The sequence below is a fragment of the Oryctolagus cuniculus genome, chromosome 8 (assembly GCF_964237555.1).
Source record: "Oryctolagus cuniculus chromosome 8, mOryCun1.1, whole genome shotgun sequence".
Lineage (NCBI taxonomy): Eukaryota > Metazoa > Chordata > Mammalia > Lagomorpha > Leporidae > Oryctolagus > Oryctolagus cuniculus.
In genome coordinates this window covers 9,436,687-9,454,534 of record NC_091439.1, presented here as the reverse complement: position 1 = coordinate 9,454,534, position 17,848 = coordinate 9,436,687, and the positions used below count along the sequence as shown (strand labels likewise).

The 17,848-nt window shown below is 50.7% G+C and overlaps 2 protein-coding genes, 1 long non-coding RNA gene and 1 pseudogene across 10 annotated transcripts in view; 2 read left to right on the top strand and 2 right to left on the bottom strand.

The window, feature by feature from the left end:
• Positions 1 to 251: 251 nt before the first annotated feature.
• LOC127483242 (FH2 domain-containing protein 1-like) lies at positions 252 to 8,545 on the bottom strand. Of its 2 annotated transcripts, XR_007909339.2 has the most exons (3): positions 8,407 to 8,545; positions 5,421 to 5,585; positions 252 to 4,356 (listed from the first exon to the last, which is right to left on the bottom strand). XR_007909339.2 is itself a non-coding variant. In XM_051819930.2 (2 exons), exon 2 carries the CDS (start codon positions 5,210 to 5,212, stop codon positions 4,337 to 4,339), a length of 876 nt encoding a protein of 291 aa, XP_051675890.1. In that variant the 5' UTR covers positions 5,213 to 5,585; positions 8,407 to 8,545; the 3' UTR covers positions 4,087 to 4,336. The 2 variants fall into 2 exon arrangements, 1 of the variants encoding a protein (XP_051675890.1); XM_051819930.2 differs by having other exon boundaries at positions 4,087 to 5,585.
• A 190-nt stretch (positions 8,546 to 8,735) lies between these two features.
• The window catches only part of LOC127483244 (uncharacterized), a 211,507-nt gene continuing 202,394 nt past the window's right edge, over positions 8,736 to 17,848 (top strand). For all 6 annotated transcript variants that reach the window (XR_011378204.1, XR_011378205.1, XR_011378202.1 and 3 more), the window contains exons 1-2: positions 8,736 to 8,867; positions 9,057 to 9,134. This is a non-coding gene — a long non-coding RNA (uncharacterized lncRNA). The remainder of the gene's footprint in view (positions 8,868 to 9,056; positions 9,135 to 17,848) is intronic.
• On the top strand, positions 12,867 to 14,805 carry LOC100348667 (heterogeneous nuclear ribonucleoprotein A3-like). 2 transcript variants are annotated; one of them, XM_002716882.5, is made up of 2 exons: positions 12,870 to 12,929; positions 12,996 to 14,805. In XM_002716882.5, exons 1-2 carry the CDS (start codon positions 12,924 to 12,926, stop codon positions 14,055 to 14,057), a joined length of 1,068 nt encoding a protein of 355 aa, XP_002716928.1. In that variant the 5' UTR covers positions 12,870 to 12,923; the 3' UTR covers positions 14,058 to 14,805. The 2 variants fall into 2 exon arrangements, with proteins under 2 accessions (XP_002716927.1, XP_002716928.1); XM_002716881.5 differs by having other exon boundaries at positions 12,867 to 14,805.
• LOC103350664 (kelch-like protein 7 pseudogene) lies at positions 15,219 to 17,045 on the bottom strand (annotated as a pseudogene).

Here is a 17,848-nt window from a genome sequence, read left to right as displayed (position 1 = left end):
CTTGTTTTGGTGCAAGATGTTTGAAATCCACAAGTTTGTGGAAATGCATATTATAAAAAAAAGCATGGATTTCACAAAGATTATTTTTTAACACCAAAATGAATGTATCCTTTAATTATTTGACCATGAACTTTCTGAGGTACTGTTGTTATTAGCTTCCTGTGGCTGCTGTAACCAAATCTCACACACCAGGTGGAATAAAACAGTAGGAACTTTTTTAAAGATTTATTTATTTATTTGAAAAGCAGAGTTACAGAGAGGCAGAGAGAGAGAGAGAGGTCTTCCATCTGCTGGTTCATTCCCCAATTGGCTGCACTGCCAGAGCTATGCTGATTGGAAGCCAGGAGCTGGGTGCAGGGGCCCAAGGACTTGGGCCATCTTCTACTCTTTTCCCAGGCCGTGAAAGACAGCTGAATTGGAAGTGGAACAGCCGGGACTCGAACCAGCACCCGTATGGGATGCCGGCACTGCAGGCAGTGGCTTTACCCACTGCACCACAGTGCTGGCTTCCAACAATGGGAACTGAATTGATTGGCTCACAGTTCCAGAGCCCAGGAGCCTGGCATGGAGGCATCAGCAGAGTTGCGCTACCTCTGACACTCGCACAGGGCTTGCAACTCTCATTCTGGTCTCTGCCTTTGCTCTCACGGGGTGTTCTCCCTGTGTGCCTGTACCTTCACATGGCCACCTCCTTTTTCTCATTTAAATTTCTATGTATTTATTCAAAAGGCAGAAAGAGAGAGAAGGAGAGTAGCAGGAGAGAGTGGGGGAGAGAGAGAGAGAGAGAGAGAGAGAGAGAGAGAGACTTCTCATCCACTGGTTCACTTCTCAAATGCCCACAATAGCCAGGGCTGGGCCAGGTGGAAGCCAGGAGCTAAGAACTCAATCCAGGACTCTCACACACAGGGCAAGGCCCTAAGTACTTGATCCATCACCTGCTGCCCTCAGGGGGTGCCTCAGCAGGAGGCTGGAATCAGGAGGGGAGTCAGGACTTAAACCCAGGTTCCCCTGTATGGGGTGCAGGCTTCCCAAGTGGAGTCCTAGTGGCCTCAAATGCGCCCCCCCCCCCAGCATGGCTGTCCTCTCATGAGGACACAGTCACATTGGACTGAGGGTCCACTCTTCTCAGTGTGACTTCTCAGTAAGTAATTACGACTGCAGTGACTCCCTTTCCCACCAAGGTCACATTTTGAGGCTGAGGACGTCAACAGGTCTTTTTTTCAGGGCACGGTGAAGGCGCAATGCAACCCATAACAGGCAGTCGGAGGGAAGGGGGCAGTTAGTGGTAGAAGCAGCGGGAGCCTTCTGGAACCTTCAGATGGGAGGATCACCAGTTGCTGGCTAGATGGGCGCTGGGTGGACCTGGCTGGGGGTCTGGCGGCTCCGTCTGTGCTGTTGGTGTCTTTACTCCCGTGGGCCCGTAGCATCACATTGCTGGTCCCAAAGAGCCCTATGGTTCCCTCAGAAAGAGCCGCCACACTGCCCTGTGAGTGGGGGAGGAGCGAGGTCCACAGAACAAACCCAGCGCCGAGACGCGGTGGTCCCCCGTGGCTCAGAGTCCCCAGGCTGGTGCAATGCAGTGGCCGGGTATGTGCCCTCAAAACAATGCAGGCGTACCCAGAGCCCTAGAACCGTGAAGCACCACTCCCAGATGCCCACCAAAGGCTGCACACAGCCGGGTAAAGCCGCGGATGACTTGGGCTGCACTGTGTCACTGTTTATGGTTGCCTTCCTCTAAGAGGTTTTTCCCTCCTGATGATGTTTCGCTCAAATCAGTCAAATCAGTATTTCCCGAGCACATGGCAGCATGAAGGGTAGGAGCAGGCTCGGAGCATCTGGGTGGCAGGAAGAAGCCAGGCTGGGATGAAAAACAGACAAATCCCCCCAACATGCACACCGTGCGTCCACTCAGGGAACCCGAACCTGCTCGGCCAAGGTCACCCCACGGCTGGCCTGCTTGGGCTAGCATTCTAAGGAACGGAATGCTAGAGCTGCTGGGCCACTCGCCCCATGTCATGTTCCAGGGAGATGCACTCAGCCCCCAGCACGGTCCATGTGTGCTGAGTGAGTTGGCCCTCGCCATCCAGCTGTGCCCAAGGCTGTCGTGTGTAGTGGCAGTCACAGGCGGAGGTGGTGCCCCGCTGGTGAGCCGTGCGGGGGACAGGCCACGTCTTGCTGGCCCTGTGACACGAGGGAGGAGCGGGCACACAAGTCAAGGAGAGGAAGGGGTTCTGGTTCTATCTGTTCTGTGGTTGTTTGGATTTGAGACCAGGTGGCAAAGTCAAAATGGCCGTTTGGGGCAGGTGTTTGGCCACAGGGGCTAAGACACTCCTGGGAGCTGGATTCAGAAGCTGGACCCAGGATTCAGACCCAGCTACTACAATACGGGACATGAGCATTTACGCCACTAGGTTAAATATCCACTCCCTAAAGAAGGAGTTTTTAGTTGACTGAGCAAGCAAGTAGAGAAAAAAATGACGTATCAAAATGAGAGGCATGAAAACAGGAACAGACAGAACCCAGGTCAACCAAAGCCATCCGGGAAGGCTCCCTGGGGGAGGGAGACAGGGGCCAGGCAGCCGAGACAAAGGACTGCTTTTTCTGCCAATGATCTGGGGAGAGAAAGGCTCCTGCTGGGGCCGGCGCTGTGGCACACTAAGTTAATCCTCCACCTGAGGTGCCGGCATCCCATATGGGTGCGGGGTTCTAGTCCCAGTTGCTCCTCTTCCATTCCAGCTCTCTGCTCCGGCCTGGGAAAGTAGTGGAAGATGGCCCAAGTGCTTGGGCTCCTGTACCCACATGGGAGACTTGGAAGAAGCTCCTGGCTCCTGGCTCCTGGCTTCGGATTGGCGCAGCTCTGGCCTTTGCGGCCATTTGAGGAGTGAACCAACAGAAGGAAGACCTTTCTTTCTGTCTCTTCCTCTCACTGTCTATAACTCTGCCTGTCAAATAAATAAATAAAATCTTAAAAAAAAAAAAAAAGCCTCCTGCTGCTGGAGATGCCGGGGGCTCAATCCGTGAACGCCGCCAGCCCGGAGACTCTCAGCGACGATTTTCACAGGGGACCAAGCCAGAGCCTCACGCAAAGGCTCTGGGGGTTTGAGGGGGTGCAGGTGGAGGCCATGTGGGACGGGTTTGGGCATTGCTGTGCACTCATGTCCGACTCAGGCAGTGGGGCGTCCAGTGGGTGTGCTCAGGCCCTGATGGGTTTTCACCAGGCCTCTTGATTTCCCCTTTGAAACACCTGCTCCCAGGGTCCCGTCTTGACTCCCTTTCAGACTCATCCAGGCCACACGGGCGGATCAAACTCTCACCGCATGCTGAGCGCTCTCCCTGCAACAGTGCACGGCAAGACAGGTCTGGTCCCGGCATCCCGCAGCAAGAGAGACGCACAACATGCAAGTAGCTACGTCGACTGCTGGTATGAAAGCCACGAGGGACAGTCACCAGGGCAACCTGATGGAGGGGCGGGGAGGTGGTCAATCAGAGAAACCTATAGGTCAAGGCATGCCCAGAGCCAACCAGCAAAGGACAGGGAATAAAGTATTAGAATTTTATCAATTGAAAACTGAGATGAACTGCTACCAGCAAGAACTAACATGGTTTAACTGGGTGAGGGGTTCTCTCACTTAAGTACAAGGATATGCAGCCTAACAGCCCATCAGGGGCCTAGCTCTTTCTTTGTAGTACCTGCTTCTAGCTTTATAGTTACATCATGGGTCAAGATGGCTGCTAGAGCTCTAGCCATCACATTTGTGTTCCAGGCAGGAAGAAGAGAACGGGAAAGGGGCAATGAGGGGAAAGCCCAGTTACCTGCTTCCTTTTGTGGGAACTTTCCAGGAAATTCCACCCACTGAATTCTCACGCATATCTGTAACCAACTTAATTGGACATCCACGACAAGATGTAAGGGTGGCAGAGAGATGTAGCCTTCGGGCTGGGGCTCTGTCATGAGTTACTGAGTAGCTAACTGGTCACCTCTGCCCGCCAGAGACCAAAGGATGCTTCTACACCTTGCATTAAGGTCGGGGCACCTGCTCTTCTTCCCCAAGAAATAAGGATTGAACCTGTTTTTTTTTTTTTTTTTTTTCAAAGTACTGACGGTTCAAGATACAGCGTCCTTATTCCTGTGCCAAGTGCATGTTACCTTATTTGGAGAAAGCTTCCTGCAGATGAGAGTCCCCTGGCAAATCCCAATAGGCCCTCAGTGCCATCGCAAGTGTCCTCGCGTGAAAGAAGCAACGGGATTCGCGTGATGTGGCCACCTGCCAAGAGCGCGTGGAGCCACCAGGAGCTGGGAGAGGCCCGGAGCCATGGCCCTGCCAACTCCTCCATCTCAGGCGCTGACTTCTGGAACTGGGAGAGGACAAGCTTCTCTCAGCCTGAAGGAGGCCCTTTCCCCCAGCGCTCTGCCCTTGGGAGGGGTCTCCCTGCTGGCGCCGGGGGCCTCGGCAGAGTCTGCACCCTTCCGGGGGCTCCGGGCGCTGCCGGCCCGCCTCAGGGTGCCGCTGTCCTTGGAGGCCTCCTCCTCGGGGGCCCCCTTCACCCTGAGCTGCCGCTGCGAGACCGCCCGGGTGAGGCCGGGGGCTCTGGACGCGGCCGGGGGATCGGTTCTCATGCACCGAGAAGAGGAGGCCACGGTGTTGCGGGCAAAGCTGGGCACGGGGGCTGGGGCGCGGGGGGCGCTGGGGGCCGGCGGGCTCCTGGGCTCGTCGTCGGCGCCCTCCGAGGTGGAGCTCGAGCGGCACACCTTATTTTCCTCGGGCTTCTGCCTGGGGAGGTTCCTGAGGGGTTTGGCGGTGGGCTTCTTCAGGGAGCCCCTGGAGGGCACCGGGGCCTCCCTCCACGGCCGGGTGCTGCTCCGCGGCGGCCTCGGCTCCTCCACGGCCACCACCGCCTCAGCGCCCGTGGAGGGCCTGCGCGGCGACGTGTCCGAGGTGCCGAGCGCCGAGCCGCGGCGAGACAGCCGCGCGTCCACGCTGCCGGGCGAGTCCCGCGGGGACGCCCGCGACGGCGGCGGCTCGGGCCGCTTCCAGCCCGCAGGGCCCCGGCTCGCCTTGGAGATGGGCACGACCTTGCGCATGCTCTCGCTCTCCGAAGCGGTCAAGGTGCGCACGGGCTTGGGCGCGGCGCCCTGGCCCCTCCACACGCTCGCCGGCCTGCAGGTGCTGGGAGCCGCCTCTCTCGGTGGGTTTCTCTTCGGCGTGGCCATTTCCTTCCCTTTGGCAGATCTGACCCTGGGAAGGCCCCGTTGGCGCTGGGCTCACTCCCGGAGCCAAGAGCCTGGTCACGCCGCCTGGACCACAAGTCCCTGAAACCCTGAAGATGCTGAACTGTGCCGTGGGCAGAGGATGGGGCCAGCAGCGGGGTGGAGAAAAACCCAAACAACTCAGGCAACACGGAGGTGCCCCCAGCCGTACCTGAACTGCTTTGTTGAACTTGACACAGAAGTCTCTGAATATCTGCAAGCATTCGTCCAGTTTCATGGTTTCTTTGTCTTCTCAAAAGAAGTCTATGAGAGTGTGGGCCTCGTCCTGCAGCTCTTGTTTCCAGTGCTCCAGTTCTGTCAGCTTTTCCACGGCAAACTGTGGAACACAGGCGGGCGCAGGCGGAGGTCAGCAGCAGGCCGGGCGCTGGGCGTCCCCTCGGGGCTCCAGACGTGCCCGCTCCCATGTTCTGGCTCAGGTCCCGGGACCCGCAGGCTTCCTGTGAGGCCGATGCACCCAAGGGCAATGCCAAGGGCAAATAATGCAACCCAAGCACAACCTCGGGCAAGCGGGGCAGATGCCTTCGAGAACCTGCCATGGACACAGATGTCACCTTTATGTCGCTGAGGAAACTCACGGGCCTACGGTCGATCTGATGAAGACATCTCCCCCTGCACATCTCCTACCTTCTCAGAAAGCTCTTACACTGGCCTAGAGTCTACTGTAGGGTGCCTGAAGTCACTTGCTGGATTGATGACTTGTCAGCTTAGCCCTGTTGACAGAAAGTTCACACTTAACCCCGAATGAGTGCTACCAGGGCCTGACTCGGGCCACAGGACTGAAGCCGGGGTTCCTGGCCAAGGCAGCCAGACGCCCCAGGCAGCAGCCCCTGCTGACACCCCCTATCATACAACTTAACAGGTTTGTGGGAGCTCTGCTTTCATGTTTTATTAGCCCCCCTCCCCCCCAACAGGAGACTCTGATGGGTCCTTGTGGTTAGAAGTTACTGCCCTGGGGCCAGCACTGTGGTATAGCCGGTAAAACCGCTGCCTGCGGTGCTGACATCCCATATGGGCACTGGTTCAAGTCCTGGCTGCTCCACGTCCAATCCAGCTCTCTGCTATGGCCTGGGAAAGCAGCAGCAGATGGCCCAAGTCCTTGGGCCCCTGTACCCACATGGGAAACCCAGAAGAAGCTCTTGGCTCCTGACTTCAGATCAGCTCAGTTCCGGCCATTGCAGCCATTTGGGGAGTGAACCAGCAGGTGGAAGACCCTTTCTCCCTCTCTCTCTAGCTCTGATTTTCAAATAAAATTTCTTTCTTTCCTTTTTTTTTTTTTTAAGAAGTTACTTTCCCTATAAGCCCACTCTCTTCTCTATTTTGCCCTACTTCTAGGTCGAATAGTCTGTGAGCTCCTACAGAAGCTGGTACTGCCTCAACAAGGTGTGGGAATGAAGGAAGTTTTCTCTCCTGTCCTGCAGTGAGTCCACACGCCTTTCCAGATGGAGTCTTCCACCTCTGAGGGTCCCACACACCATGGCACGGGAGGGACAGGGGCTCTGGGGCAGCCACAGCCCCACAGGAGACCGAGGGCTGGGGTCCACACTCAAGTCCCGTCCAGCCTTACCGGTCCCATGGGCAAGTGGTCTGTTTGAAGATGGCGTGTGCGAGGTATGCTACGCCATGAGACCACATGGCTCGGGTTTCGGAAGAGCATCTCTGAGACAGAGGGCCCAGCCCCTGGGAGTCGCGTCCCCGGCCCCTTTCCCCCTTGAAGGCCCTTCCCTCATACCAAACACACGTGAGAGGTAGCAGGAAACCAAAAGTATTTGGGAAAGCAAATAGCAGAGAAAGCGACCCTGGGAGTCAGGGCCCCCGGGCAGACCGCGAGCCCGCTGCGTGTCTCTCGGCGGGCAGGAGGAATTATCCAAAGAATAAATCTCCGCCTGTCACTCCTCTACGGGGGCGGGAGGGGGCATGGATGGCAGCCAAGGACCCCTGAGCTGTGCAAAGAGGCCCCTTGACCAGAATCTCCACGGGAACCGCGCCCCGCCTCCCAGGGCCCGTGGGGACGGACGGATGGATGGGCGGAGGGAAGAACAGAAACGCAGCGAAGCCACCTTAGGACTTCAGAAAACCTAACCGTGCTCGCGCGCTCTGTGACACACTCCATTCCATGCCACGTCTCCGGCTTGCCTGAGAGGGGCCCCGGGCCCACACAGGTAACTCGGCAGTTCTCACCGGAAGGGTCTGCCGAACAGGCCTCCTGCCGCCTCCCACCCAGAGCCACGCGTGCGAGGTTCAGCGCTGTGCCCAGGGCCTGACCCTAGCTCGTCTCACCTGCTCCACAGGCAGCTGTACCCTGAGCCTGGCTGTGTCGGCATTTAGTCTGGGGGGCCTAATCGTTATGATAGGAACCCGGGGGAAGGCAACGTCCAGAATTAGAATTAGGACAGATCAGGTGGTATTTCTGCAACCCTGTGTACCGGTGGTGGGGACTTGGGCGTCAGGCAAGGCCCACTGCTGTTCCGGTGGCACATGGGAGCAAAGGCCTTTGCTGGCACAAGTCTTGGGGACCTGCTGTTCCTCACTAGCACCCAGTGCCACCTTGCACGCCGAGCACCCCCAGCACCTGGGGCGGCTCCTGTCTCACTGAGGGCTGAAAGCACGGCCGGTGTCACTTCCTTCTTCAGTAAGGGAGAGAGAAGTGTGTCAGCCTAAGTGATAAGTGAGTCACGCCGCACACACGTCGGCTTCGCCTTGCTCGGGCGAGGCCCTTCCAGGCAGCTCCCGACAGGCCCCGGGGCCCTGATGGGCGTGGCCTTTGCGGCTGCCCTATGGGCGTGGCCTCTGCAGCTGCCCTGGGAAAACACCCTAGGCACAGGCAAGTGGCGAGGACACCCCGAGCTCTAAGGCTGTCTTGATGTCTGTGGGGCTTTGTTTGGGTGTGCAGAGACAAAACCCGAGTTGACAGGGCGGGTCCAGGGTAAGCAAGCCCGGTAAGCCACCGGCGGCCAGCCACTGAGCACAGCGCCATGGTGCAGCCTCCCAAGCAAGACCAGAGGCCCGGTCCCCAGACTCAGCCACGGCCTCTGTCAAATACGGACGGTGGACCACACGGCTCTGTTACCTGACCCGGGGGTGGGGGAGCCTGCAGCAGCCACGGAAGCCCCTGCCGACGGCTGGAGTCGCCTACAGACCTGAAGGAAGTCTTCCATCTGCTGGCCCAGCTCCGCGTCCCGCTGCATGTTTTCCTGGAGCGACCGCGTCCTGACGAACAGGGAGCGCAGCTCTGCCTCGGTGCTGTCCAGGGATAATCTGAAAGGAGACAGGGGCGAGCGGGCAGTGGGCACGAGGGAGCCGCGTGGCACGTCACACAGGAATGACCGTTTGGCCAGCTCTGGGAACAGAAGGGATGGCGCCTGCGGGACGCCCCCTCCTCACCCCTGTACCGAGGGCTCCCGTGTTCCCTTTTGTTGTGTTAAGAGGTGATCCCTTCCTGCAGACTGGTGCGGATTCAAAGAGGACAGGCGGTAACTTCGTTTCTGCCGGGGAGATGGTCAGAGTCCTGGGACCTGAGGGCTTTCATAACTAGTTTCTGGACAGCTGCATGCAGAAAGCACTACACACCAAGAGCCGAGGGCCGGCAGCTGAGCGCCAGGTTAGATTCTCCCAGCTCCAGCTTCCTGGGTGGGGGGCAGCGGCCAATCTCCAGTACTCGGGGTTACCGGGCTGGCCTCCTCTCCCCACAGCCAGCCAGGGCAGGCTCCACATATTTGATGGAGAACTGAAACACAGCTCCCTCTTGAGCAAATAAATACTTGGATTCATGGCAATGCTTCTGTTACAGACATCCAGTCCAGAGGAAAGAACAGGAATGATGGTTTCATCACCTTGGAAAGTGGGGAGATAAACATCTAATATCCAGGTGAGATTCATAAATTAAGATGCACTAACACTTCCACTGTGGATTCCAAAAGTCTTTCTTTGGATAGTAAAGCTGTCCACCTTCGAAGGTCCCCTGCCCCCATCTGTGATCTGTCTGTACTTTAGAAGCTTACTGTACCTCCCATGTCCAACCAACCAACCAACCTGACCAAACAGAGCGCTTCTCAGATAGTATCTAGCCAAACTTCTCAGCCAGCCCTGGCCAGAAATGCCAGTTCAAAAAAAATCAGAATGGCAGTTTCGCTCTCTCTCTATATCTCTACTAGTTATATTTCCATACTAGTTAAGAGGAAAACTGTTCCCATGTAAACTTTGTTCATTCAAAACAAAAACAGTTCCTGGCCCGTAAGCCGCCCACTCTTTCGGGCAGGCACTCTCGGCCATCTGTAAACATGAATTATGAATGGGTGACACTTCTGAGCTGACAGTCCCATTTTCTGGGGACTTAGGAACCTTCAAATCGCTGCTCCTGTTTCTCAGCTTGCTGCATTAGAAGCGACTGCTGGGACACGAACCCTGACAGTAAGATTCAGCAGAAATTCCTGACCCTTAAGATCCAGTTAGCTTGCTGGGCAATTGATGGGGACGGGAAGCCCAACCCGTGTGTGGGTGACCCTGGTGGAAGGAGGTGCCAGCTCCGCAGAGCCCGCTGTTGCTGGGGGAACCCAATCCTCCTGTTGAATGCCGCCCACACCCGGGAGCCTGCCTCTGAATGGCCGAGATGCCTTCGGCTGCTAAACCAGTTTGCAAGCTGAGTGTAACCAGAAGGTGCACAAGCGTGGGGGTGTCTGGATTCTTCACCTGTTCAGAGGGTGAGAGGGAGTGGGGGGAGGGGAGCCACGACGGACTGGGGAGATGTCCCAGCACGGGCAGGGACCAGGTCACACAGAGTGACTGGACGCATGGGTCGGTAACAGCCCTGCTGTTATGCCCTGGAAGCTGACTTTCCAATCAGGCGGGGAGCTGGACACGGCCCGCTGCCTTCCGCGGACACAGCGATGCAGGTGCATGTGGTTGAGGCGGGCTCGCTGTGCACCACACTCGCTCTGAGCCCTTCCCAACCCTGTCTCAGTCACCTGATTCTGAGGGAAGCTACCACCACCCCCTGCACTCGGTGAAAAACTGGAGGGGCTGAAGGCCTGAGCCGCTTGTCCAGGAAGTCCAGGCGATGCAGGACGCTGAGACCCTTCCCGTTCTGAAGCTCCCGCCCAGCACAAGCAGGCGGCGTGGCTTCCTGCTTGGGTGAGGGCTCGGTGCGTGTCACCAGTGTCACACGAGGGGAGCCAGCGGAGGAGAGGCAGTCAGTGTAACCAGGGGGTGACTCTGCAGAGACAGCGGCTCGGCTGCTCTGTCACCCTGCACCCAGCTGTCCTGGGCTCGCAAAGACCCCCTTGAAAAAAAGCAAGCCACAGCCTCCAGGCCTGCAAAGCACAGTTCACAGACAAGTTTTCTCTGCAGAAAACAATCAATTCCACATCCTCTCCTCTCTGCCCTTGAGCCCCCACCACAAGCTGAGACGTACCCCCAGCCTTACTTTTCCAAAAACAAAACACCTGGCCACGCCATCATGCGGCACACACACTTCTGTGGGCTCCCTGTGGCTCTATGTGTCATGGTGACTGGACCATGGGTAGCCAGATGGTTTGATGTTATCATGGATGAGTCTGTGAGAGTGTTTCTGGAAAAGATTAATATTTGTGTCCACGGCCTGAGTAAAACAGATTTCCCTCTCAGTGAGCGTGGGCCTCATCCAACCCACTGAAGGCCTGACTAGAACCAAAGCCTTAGTTACGGAGAAGTTGCTCCCTCTGCCTGTATTCTATCTGGGACATCAGCATTCTCCCACCTTTGGGTTCAAACTTGAACTGAAACTTACACTGTTACCTCTCCTGGTCCTTCAGCTAAAGATGGACTAAATCATCTTCTTTCCTTGAGGTTCAGATCTGGAATTACACATCTTGGGACTTCTTGGCATTCGTACTTGTACAATCCACATCCTTATAGCAAATCTCTTTCTATTGATTTTATTTTCCTGGAGAATGCCAACTGTTACACAGAGCCTCCTAAATCTGTACCAGAGGAGAAAAGATTCAAACACTGTATGACCTCAAGAAGATCCACAACCAACTTGACAAGTGGCCATGGAGAATAAAGCACAGAGCAGAAGGTTCTATAGAGCAAAGCAAAGGGACAAAGAAATTCTAGAGAGAAAAGGCAGGGATCATCAAAGACAGCTCTGAGGGCTTTTGTAACGCCTTTCCATTCTTTCTTTTTTTCACGTGAAGTTTTAAATTTGGTTTTTCCTTTCCTGGCTCACATGATATGTTTTCTGTGTATATTAGGCAACATGAAGATAATGTCTTGCCCATATTTTAGATTATACATTTCTAGGCCATAAGGAGCCACTGTGGACCCTATGGAGAAGTGGCTCAGCTCTCAGAGATCTTGAATTTGGACTTCATTTTTTTTGAGGGGGAACAAACAATCTTTATTATGTACAAGGAGCCCGTGGTGCGGTCACCCCAGCTTCATGGCCAGCTCCTTGGCCTTGGCCTTCTCCAGCTTGACGATGCTAGCCACAGTAACTAGATAGGACTTCAAGTCTTTCTTGGGGATGGGTGTTGTGTTGCATACATAGAAGGAATAGTGTGCAGGATTTTTGGGTGGTCATGGGGGCAGATTGTGGAAGACTGATAGTTACATCTTTATTCATGGGGTGGTCATGCATGTAGAGACTATTTCTCAGTCTTCCTTGTAATGAACTTTGATCATGTGATTAACATTGGACCAATTTCCCACTTAAGGACTAATCATTTTTCCCAAATGCTTGTGAACTGAAACACAGGCATGCCAGGGCCCTGGTTATGACCATGAAGACAAGAAAAATGCTTTGGGGGCACGATCAAACACAGGTGGAAGGTACATGGATCTCAGAATGTCTACCTGTAACAGATCAGACTGCGTGCTGCATCATAATGTGATACAGAGATAATAATCATCCTACTTAAGCCATTGTATATTGGGATTTCATTCATCTATCCTATAAAATTTAAAATAATTGACAAATATTTATAATGGATGCAATTTAAAATAATAAAGTAATTTCACCACACAACAAATCTAACTGTAACCTTTTAGACCTAGAAGTCACTTTAAAGTTTGCAAGTCCATAACCTTGTACTTGATCATGGTTCTGTTTCATATGAATTCTCCTAATCTTATATATCCCCTAAGTTCCCAGAAGAGTATCTCAGATAATATGAATCCTTTTTCATGGATTATCTCTACAACAATACTAAGGGTAATGTGGAAGCTTGATAAACATCCTCTGGTTGACTAAAAATCATGCAAATACAACAAATACTGGGGTATTTTGAAAGAGTAAATATTTTTTTTAAATTACTAGAAAAAAAAAAGATAACCTTCTTCCTCAAGTTTGAATGAAGTCATTGATTTTGGCCAGTAGTTCGAAGTTCCTGATTGAATCTCTTCTTTCAGCCATAAAGAGGTAGCGAGTTTTTCACAATGATACATGTTGGAGTCTAGTCTTTCTGGTCATGAAGAAGTTTTTGTGGTCATTGTACTGTTTTTTTTTTTTTGGTCACTTGTGTCAACTTTTATTTAGGCATCAATATTATTGGGCATTACCATGCTACAATATGAAAACACCAATTCTAAGAGAAATAGAACAATAAATACAGGTAACTCTTTTATAATCATTATACACCACCATTGAACTCGAGTTGGAAGAGGCGAGTCCGGTCTCAAAATGGAGGTAAAACCGCCGCCCGGTCGCCCCCAGCCCGACTCCGGCCGTCGCCGCCGCCGCCGGGGGGAGGAGGGCCATGATCCAAAGGAACCAGAGCAGTTGAGGAAACTGTTTATTGGTGGTCTGAGCTTTGAAACTACAGATGATAGTTTGAGAGAACATTTTGAGAAATGGGGCACACTCACAGATTGTGTGGTAATGAGAGACCCCCAAACGAAACGTTCCAGGGGCTTTGGTTTTGTGACTTACTCTTGTGTTGAAGAAGTGGATGCAGCAATGTGTGCTCGACCACACAAGGTTGATGGGCGTGCTGTGGAACCAAAGAGAGCTGTTTCTAGAGAGGATTCGGTAAAGCCTGGTGCCCATCTGACAGTGAAGAAGATTTTTGTTGGTGGTATTAAAGAAGATACAGAGGAATATAATTTGAGAGACTACTTTGAGAAGTATGGCAAGATTGAAACCATAGAAGTTATGGAAGACAGGCAGAGTGGGAAAAAAAGAGGATTTGCTTTTGTAACTTTCGACGATCATGATACAGTTGATAAAATCGTTGTTCAGAAATACCACACTATTAATGGGCATAGTTGTGAAGTGAAAAAGGCCCTTTCTAAACAAGAGATGCAGTCTGCTGCTGGATCACCAAGAGGCCGTGGAGGGGGATCTGGCAACTTTATGGGTCGTGGAGGAAACTTTGGAGGTGGTGGAGGTAATTTTGGCCGCGGTGGAAACTTTGGTGGAAGAGGAGGCTATGGTGGTGGAGGTGGTGGCAGCAGAGGAAGTTATGGAGGAGGTGATGGTGGTTACAATGGTTTTGGAGGTGATGGTGGCAACTATGGTGGTGGTCCTGGTTATAGCAGCAGAGGAGGCTATGGTGGTGGACCAGGATATGGAAACCAAGGTGGTGGATATGGTGGAGGAGGAGGATATGATGGTTACAATGAAGGAGGAAATTTTGGAGGTAACTATGGTGGTGGTGGAAACTACAATGATTTTGGTAATTATAGTGGACAACAGCAATCAAATTACGGACCCATGAAAGGGGGCAGTTTTGGTGGAAGAAGCTCGGGCAGTCCCTATGGTGGTGGTTATGGATCTGGTGGTGGAAGTGGTGGATATGGTAGCAGAAGGTTCTAAAAAAAAAAAAAAAAACAAAACAAAAGGGCTACAGTTCTTAGCAGGAGAGAGAGCGAGGAGTTGTCAGGAAAGCTGCAGGTTACTTTGAGACAGTCGTCCCAAATGCATTAGAGGAACTGTAAAAATCTGCCACAGAAGGAACGATGATCCATAGTCAGAAAAGTTACTGCAGCTTAAACAGGAAACCCTTCTTGTTCAGGACTGTCATAGCCACAGTTTGCAAAAAGTGCAGCTATTGATTAATGCAATGTAGTGTCAATTAGATGTACATTCCTGAGGTCTTTTATCTGTTGTAGCTTTGTCTTTTCTTTTTCTTTTCATAACATCAGGTATATTGCCCTGTAAATTGTGGTAGTGGTACCAGGAATAAAAAATTAAGGAATTTTTAACTTTTCAATACTTGTGTAGTTCAGTTTTTCTACATTTTAGTACAGAAACTTTAACACAATGCAGTTTCGAAGGTGTTTCCTTGTGAGTTAACAAGTAAAGAAGATCATTGTTAATTACTATTTTGTATGAATTTTGCTAAAGTTAACTGTAAAGAAATACCTACTGACTTGCGGGTTAAGGGGAATCTATTCTCCCCATTTCCAAACCATGATATGAATGGGCACTGACATGTGGAGAGAATAGATATTTGTATGTTTGCAATGTCTGTTTTAGATAAATAGGATTGGGTATTTAAATTAGCATATTTGTGAATTTAATAGCGTTAAGATTACCTTCAAATGAAAAAATCTCAAAATTCCTATTTGGTTTTGTGCATTTTCTTTCAAATTGTAATCTTATGATTTTAGTGTGTTAGATTTGCTGAGTCCTAGCTGTGTTTAGAACATCTCCATTCTACATTTACCTTGGTCACATTTGAACTGCTGCCATAGTTTTTGGGTATAAAAGAATGTCTACCGCCCTCTTCAAATTCTGGGAAGGGAGGATAGTGGGTGTTTTCCCACTCCTACCTTAAAAACCATTCTTAAACACTTCAAAATATAGGACCACTAAGCTTGCTATATCTGAGCATATTAGTTGGGTACCTTTATTTTTAAAGCACAAGAGGCCCATAAATCTTATTATTTTCCATGGTTTACTTTTTTTGTTGGTTACAAGCTCTCAGCAAGAGAATAAAATTCATGTATTATTGAACCTTTAAAAAAAAATCATTATACACCTGAAGATTTGAAAACAGGTTCAGAATGGGGAAAGAGAGGCTCAGCAGGGTTTATAAAAGGACCATAACAAGAAAAATACCATTTCAGCTTAATACAGCCACCCAGGTCTTCTTGTCCTATCAGTATTCTGAAAAAAGTTAAGATTTTTTTGGCTATAGCTTTTTAGTCATCAGTTACTACAAATATTTGCCTCCTATCAACAATGATATCCAAAGAATATCTAAGGACAATAAATAGCTTATAGGTATACTGACTTAATTCTGGATAATTCAGTTAAATAATACTGCTTACACAGCACTCTTTAAAGGGGATTAATTCACTGAAAATGATCACCAGTTTTGGGTACTGTAGAATACACTATTTAATGATAATGAAACCTACTTTAACATTTACAAACATATTAAGTTCAACAACTGTAAAATAAAACAACTTCTATATAATACTTGAATAATCAAACAATCATGTTGGCAGGGCTAAGATAAATGAAAATTTAGAATGAAGTCAGCTTCTCCAATTACTTTTATATCAGAGGTAGTGAGGACTGGCCAATTTACACTGAAGTATAATGTACAAATGACAATAAATGGCAAAGTTTTGCAAGATGAATTTCTACAGCAATCAGGAAGGAGCTGGCACTTCTAGAGAAACATTCAATATACATTGTAATATTAGCTTCGATGAATAAGAGATTCTGATGGAATGAGGATGTTTTTACCAGTAATTCCTCAATGATTTGAATTTTCCCAATAGATATCCAAAAACAGCTGGTTGAGCTCTTTTTCTATAAAAACAGCAATTAAGAATGGGTCATTATATGAGCAAAGCAAGACATCAAATGAGAATTCTGAAGTTACAGTTTCACTTCCAGGGTCATGTAGAATATGCACCTGTTTTCAACTTTGGGTTAAAATATCTACAAGACTGTGGTTGGGAGCCTCCAAAGAGGGCTGTGCGGTAGTCATGTTTCTTTCTTCTAGGCCTGGTGCCATCTACGAGTTCTTCTTGATCCTCTGGGGACAGGAGATGGTACCTCATTCCACTTATCACCATCTTAAGGCATTCAGGATTGTCTTGAATAAGCAGTTCAGCTTGTACTGTTTTACTTAAGAAATTCTTTGATATAAGAGGAAACCTGACTTTAGCAAGGATATGAACCATAAATGGCTGGCGATTAGGTTCGTCATATTTCAGCCACCTGACTGCAGCATCATAAACCTGATCCTCTGCCCTCACAGTCAGAGTGTCCTGGTTGAGAAGATGTGTTACGCGCTTGACATCAAGCTGGAGAAATTCATCAGTTTTGTAAACTTCAGTAAAATGCTGATAAATAAAGTCATCTGCAGTTGCTTTCAATTCAGGACAGTCCGGACACTCCGCTAGCACACTTATACCAAGACAATTTGAAGTATCCACTTGTTCTTTCAAAAAATCAACACCCATTTTCTTCACAGGTTCAGTCTGGTACTGGTTTGCTGCATCTAGCAAGGACTGAACATTGTTGCTAATCACAGAAATTCTAGCAGTATACGCAAATTCCACAAGTTGTTCAATAATGTCAGATTCAGCATCTTTGAGTTCTACTTCAAAGGACTTCGATTCAAGCATGTTTGTCGTGAACATTAAGTTAAAAAAGTGACTGGCTGCAGCAAGGACAACTCGATGAGCAGGAATCTTCCTCTCCTGGACCATGAGGATCACATCACACAGTGATGTTATTCATAACGCCCATGAAGCCCGACAACAGTTTAGCTTCCTCTCACGCCGCCAGTTTCTTCTCCGTCTTCTTCTTGCTGCTCCTCTCCACCCCGGAGGCTGCCATGGTCCCTCGGAGCGGGTAAGGCCCCAGAGCGCTTCAGGCAGGGCCAGCGAGGAGGGGGCGGTGTCACTCTCTCCTGGCTCGCTGCAGGCAGCACTCTGGCCGCGGTTACGGTTACATAGCTTGACGAGGCCTGAAGCCCTCTCAGAAACTCAACAAGAGGGAGGAGCCCCGGCCGCCTCTGCGGCTTCCCGGGCAAGGACCCGAGCCTACCCCAGGAACCTGCGCACTTCGCTGTGTGTGTCATTGTACTGTTTTCTACACAACAGAAGATTTGAAGTTCGTAGATCAGAATTGTATATATTAAGATGCCTTCCATCATTTAGTTTCCCTGAGCTCTTTTATTTTGGTTTTCATGTTTCTACTAGTAATAGTTCTGAGCTTGCTTTCTCACCTCTCCATCACATTCTTTTCTTTTGAGATTTATATTTTTTCAGAGGAAGAGTTACAGAGAGAAACGGAGAGGGAAAGAGAGATCTTTTATCAGCTACTTCACTCCCCAAATGGCTGCAATGACAGGGGCTGGACCAGACAGAAATCAGGAGCTTGGCACTTCATCCAGGCCTCCCAGGTGGGTGGCAGGGACTCAAGGACCCGGGCCCATCTTCTGCTGCTTTTTCAGGCCTATTAGCAGAAAGCTAAATCAGAAGCACAGCACCTGGGACTCGAACTGGCACACACATGGGATTGCCAATGTGCAGATGGCGCCTTAGCCCACTATGCCACAGCATCGCCAGTTCTGTTGAATTCTTAAGAGCAGATTTTCACATTCCAGGCTTTATTGAACCAGTGCAATCACAGCTAGT

Bases quoted from the DNA above. Each gene is read 5' to 3' on its own strand.
- LOC100348667 (XM_002716881.5), top strand. From the start codon at position 12,924: ATGGAGGTAAAACCGCCGCCCGGTCGCCCCCAGCCCGACTCCGGCCGT.
- LOC127483242 (XM_051819930.2), bottom strand. From the start codon at position 5,212: ATGGCCACGCCGAAGAGAAACCCACCGAGAGAGGCGGCTCCCAGCACC.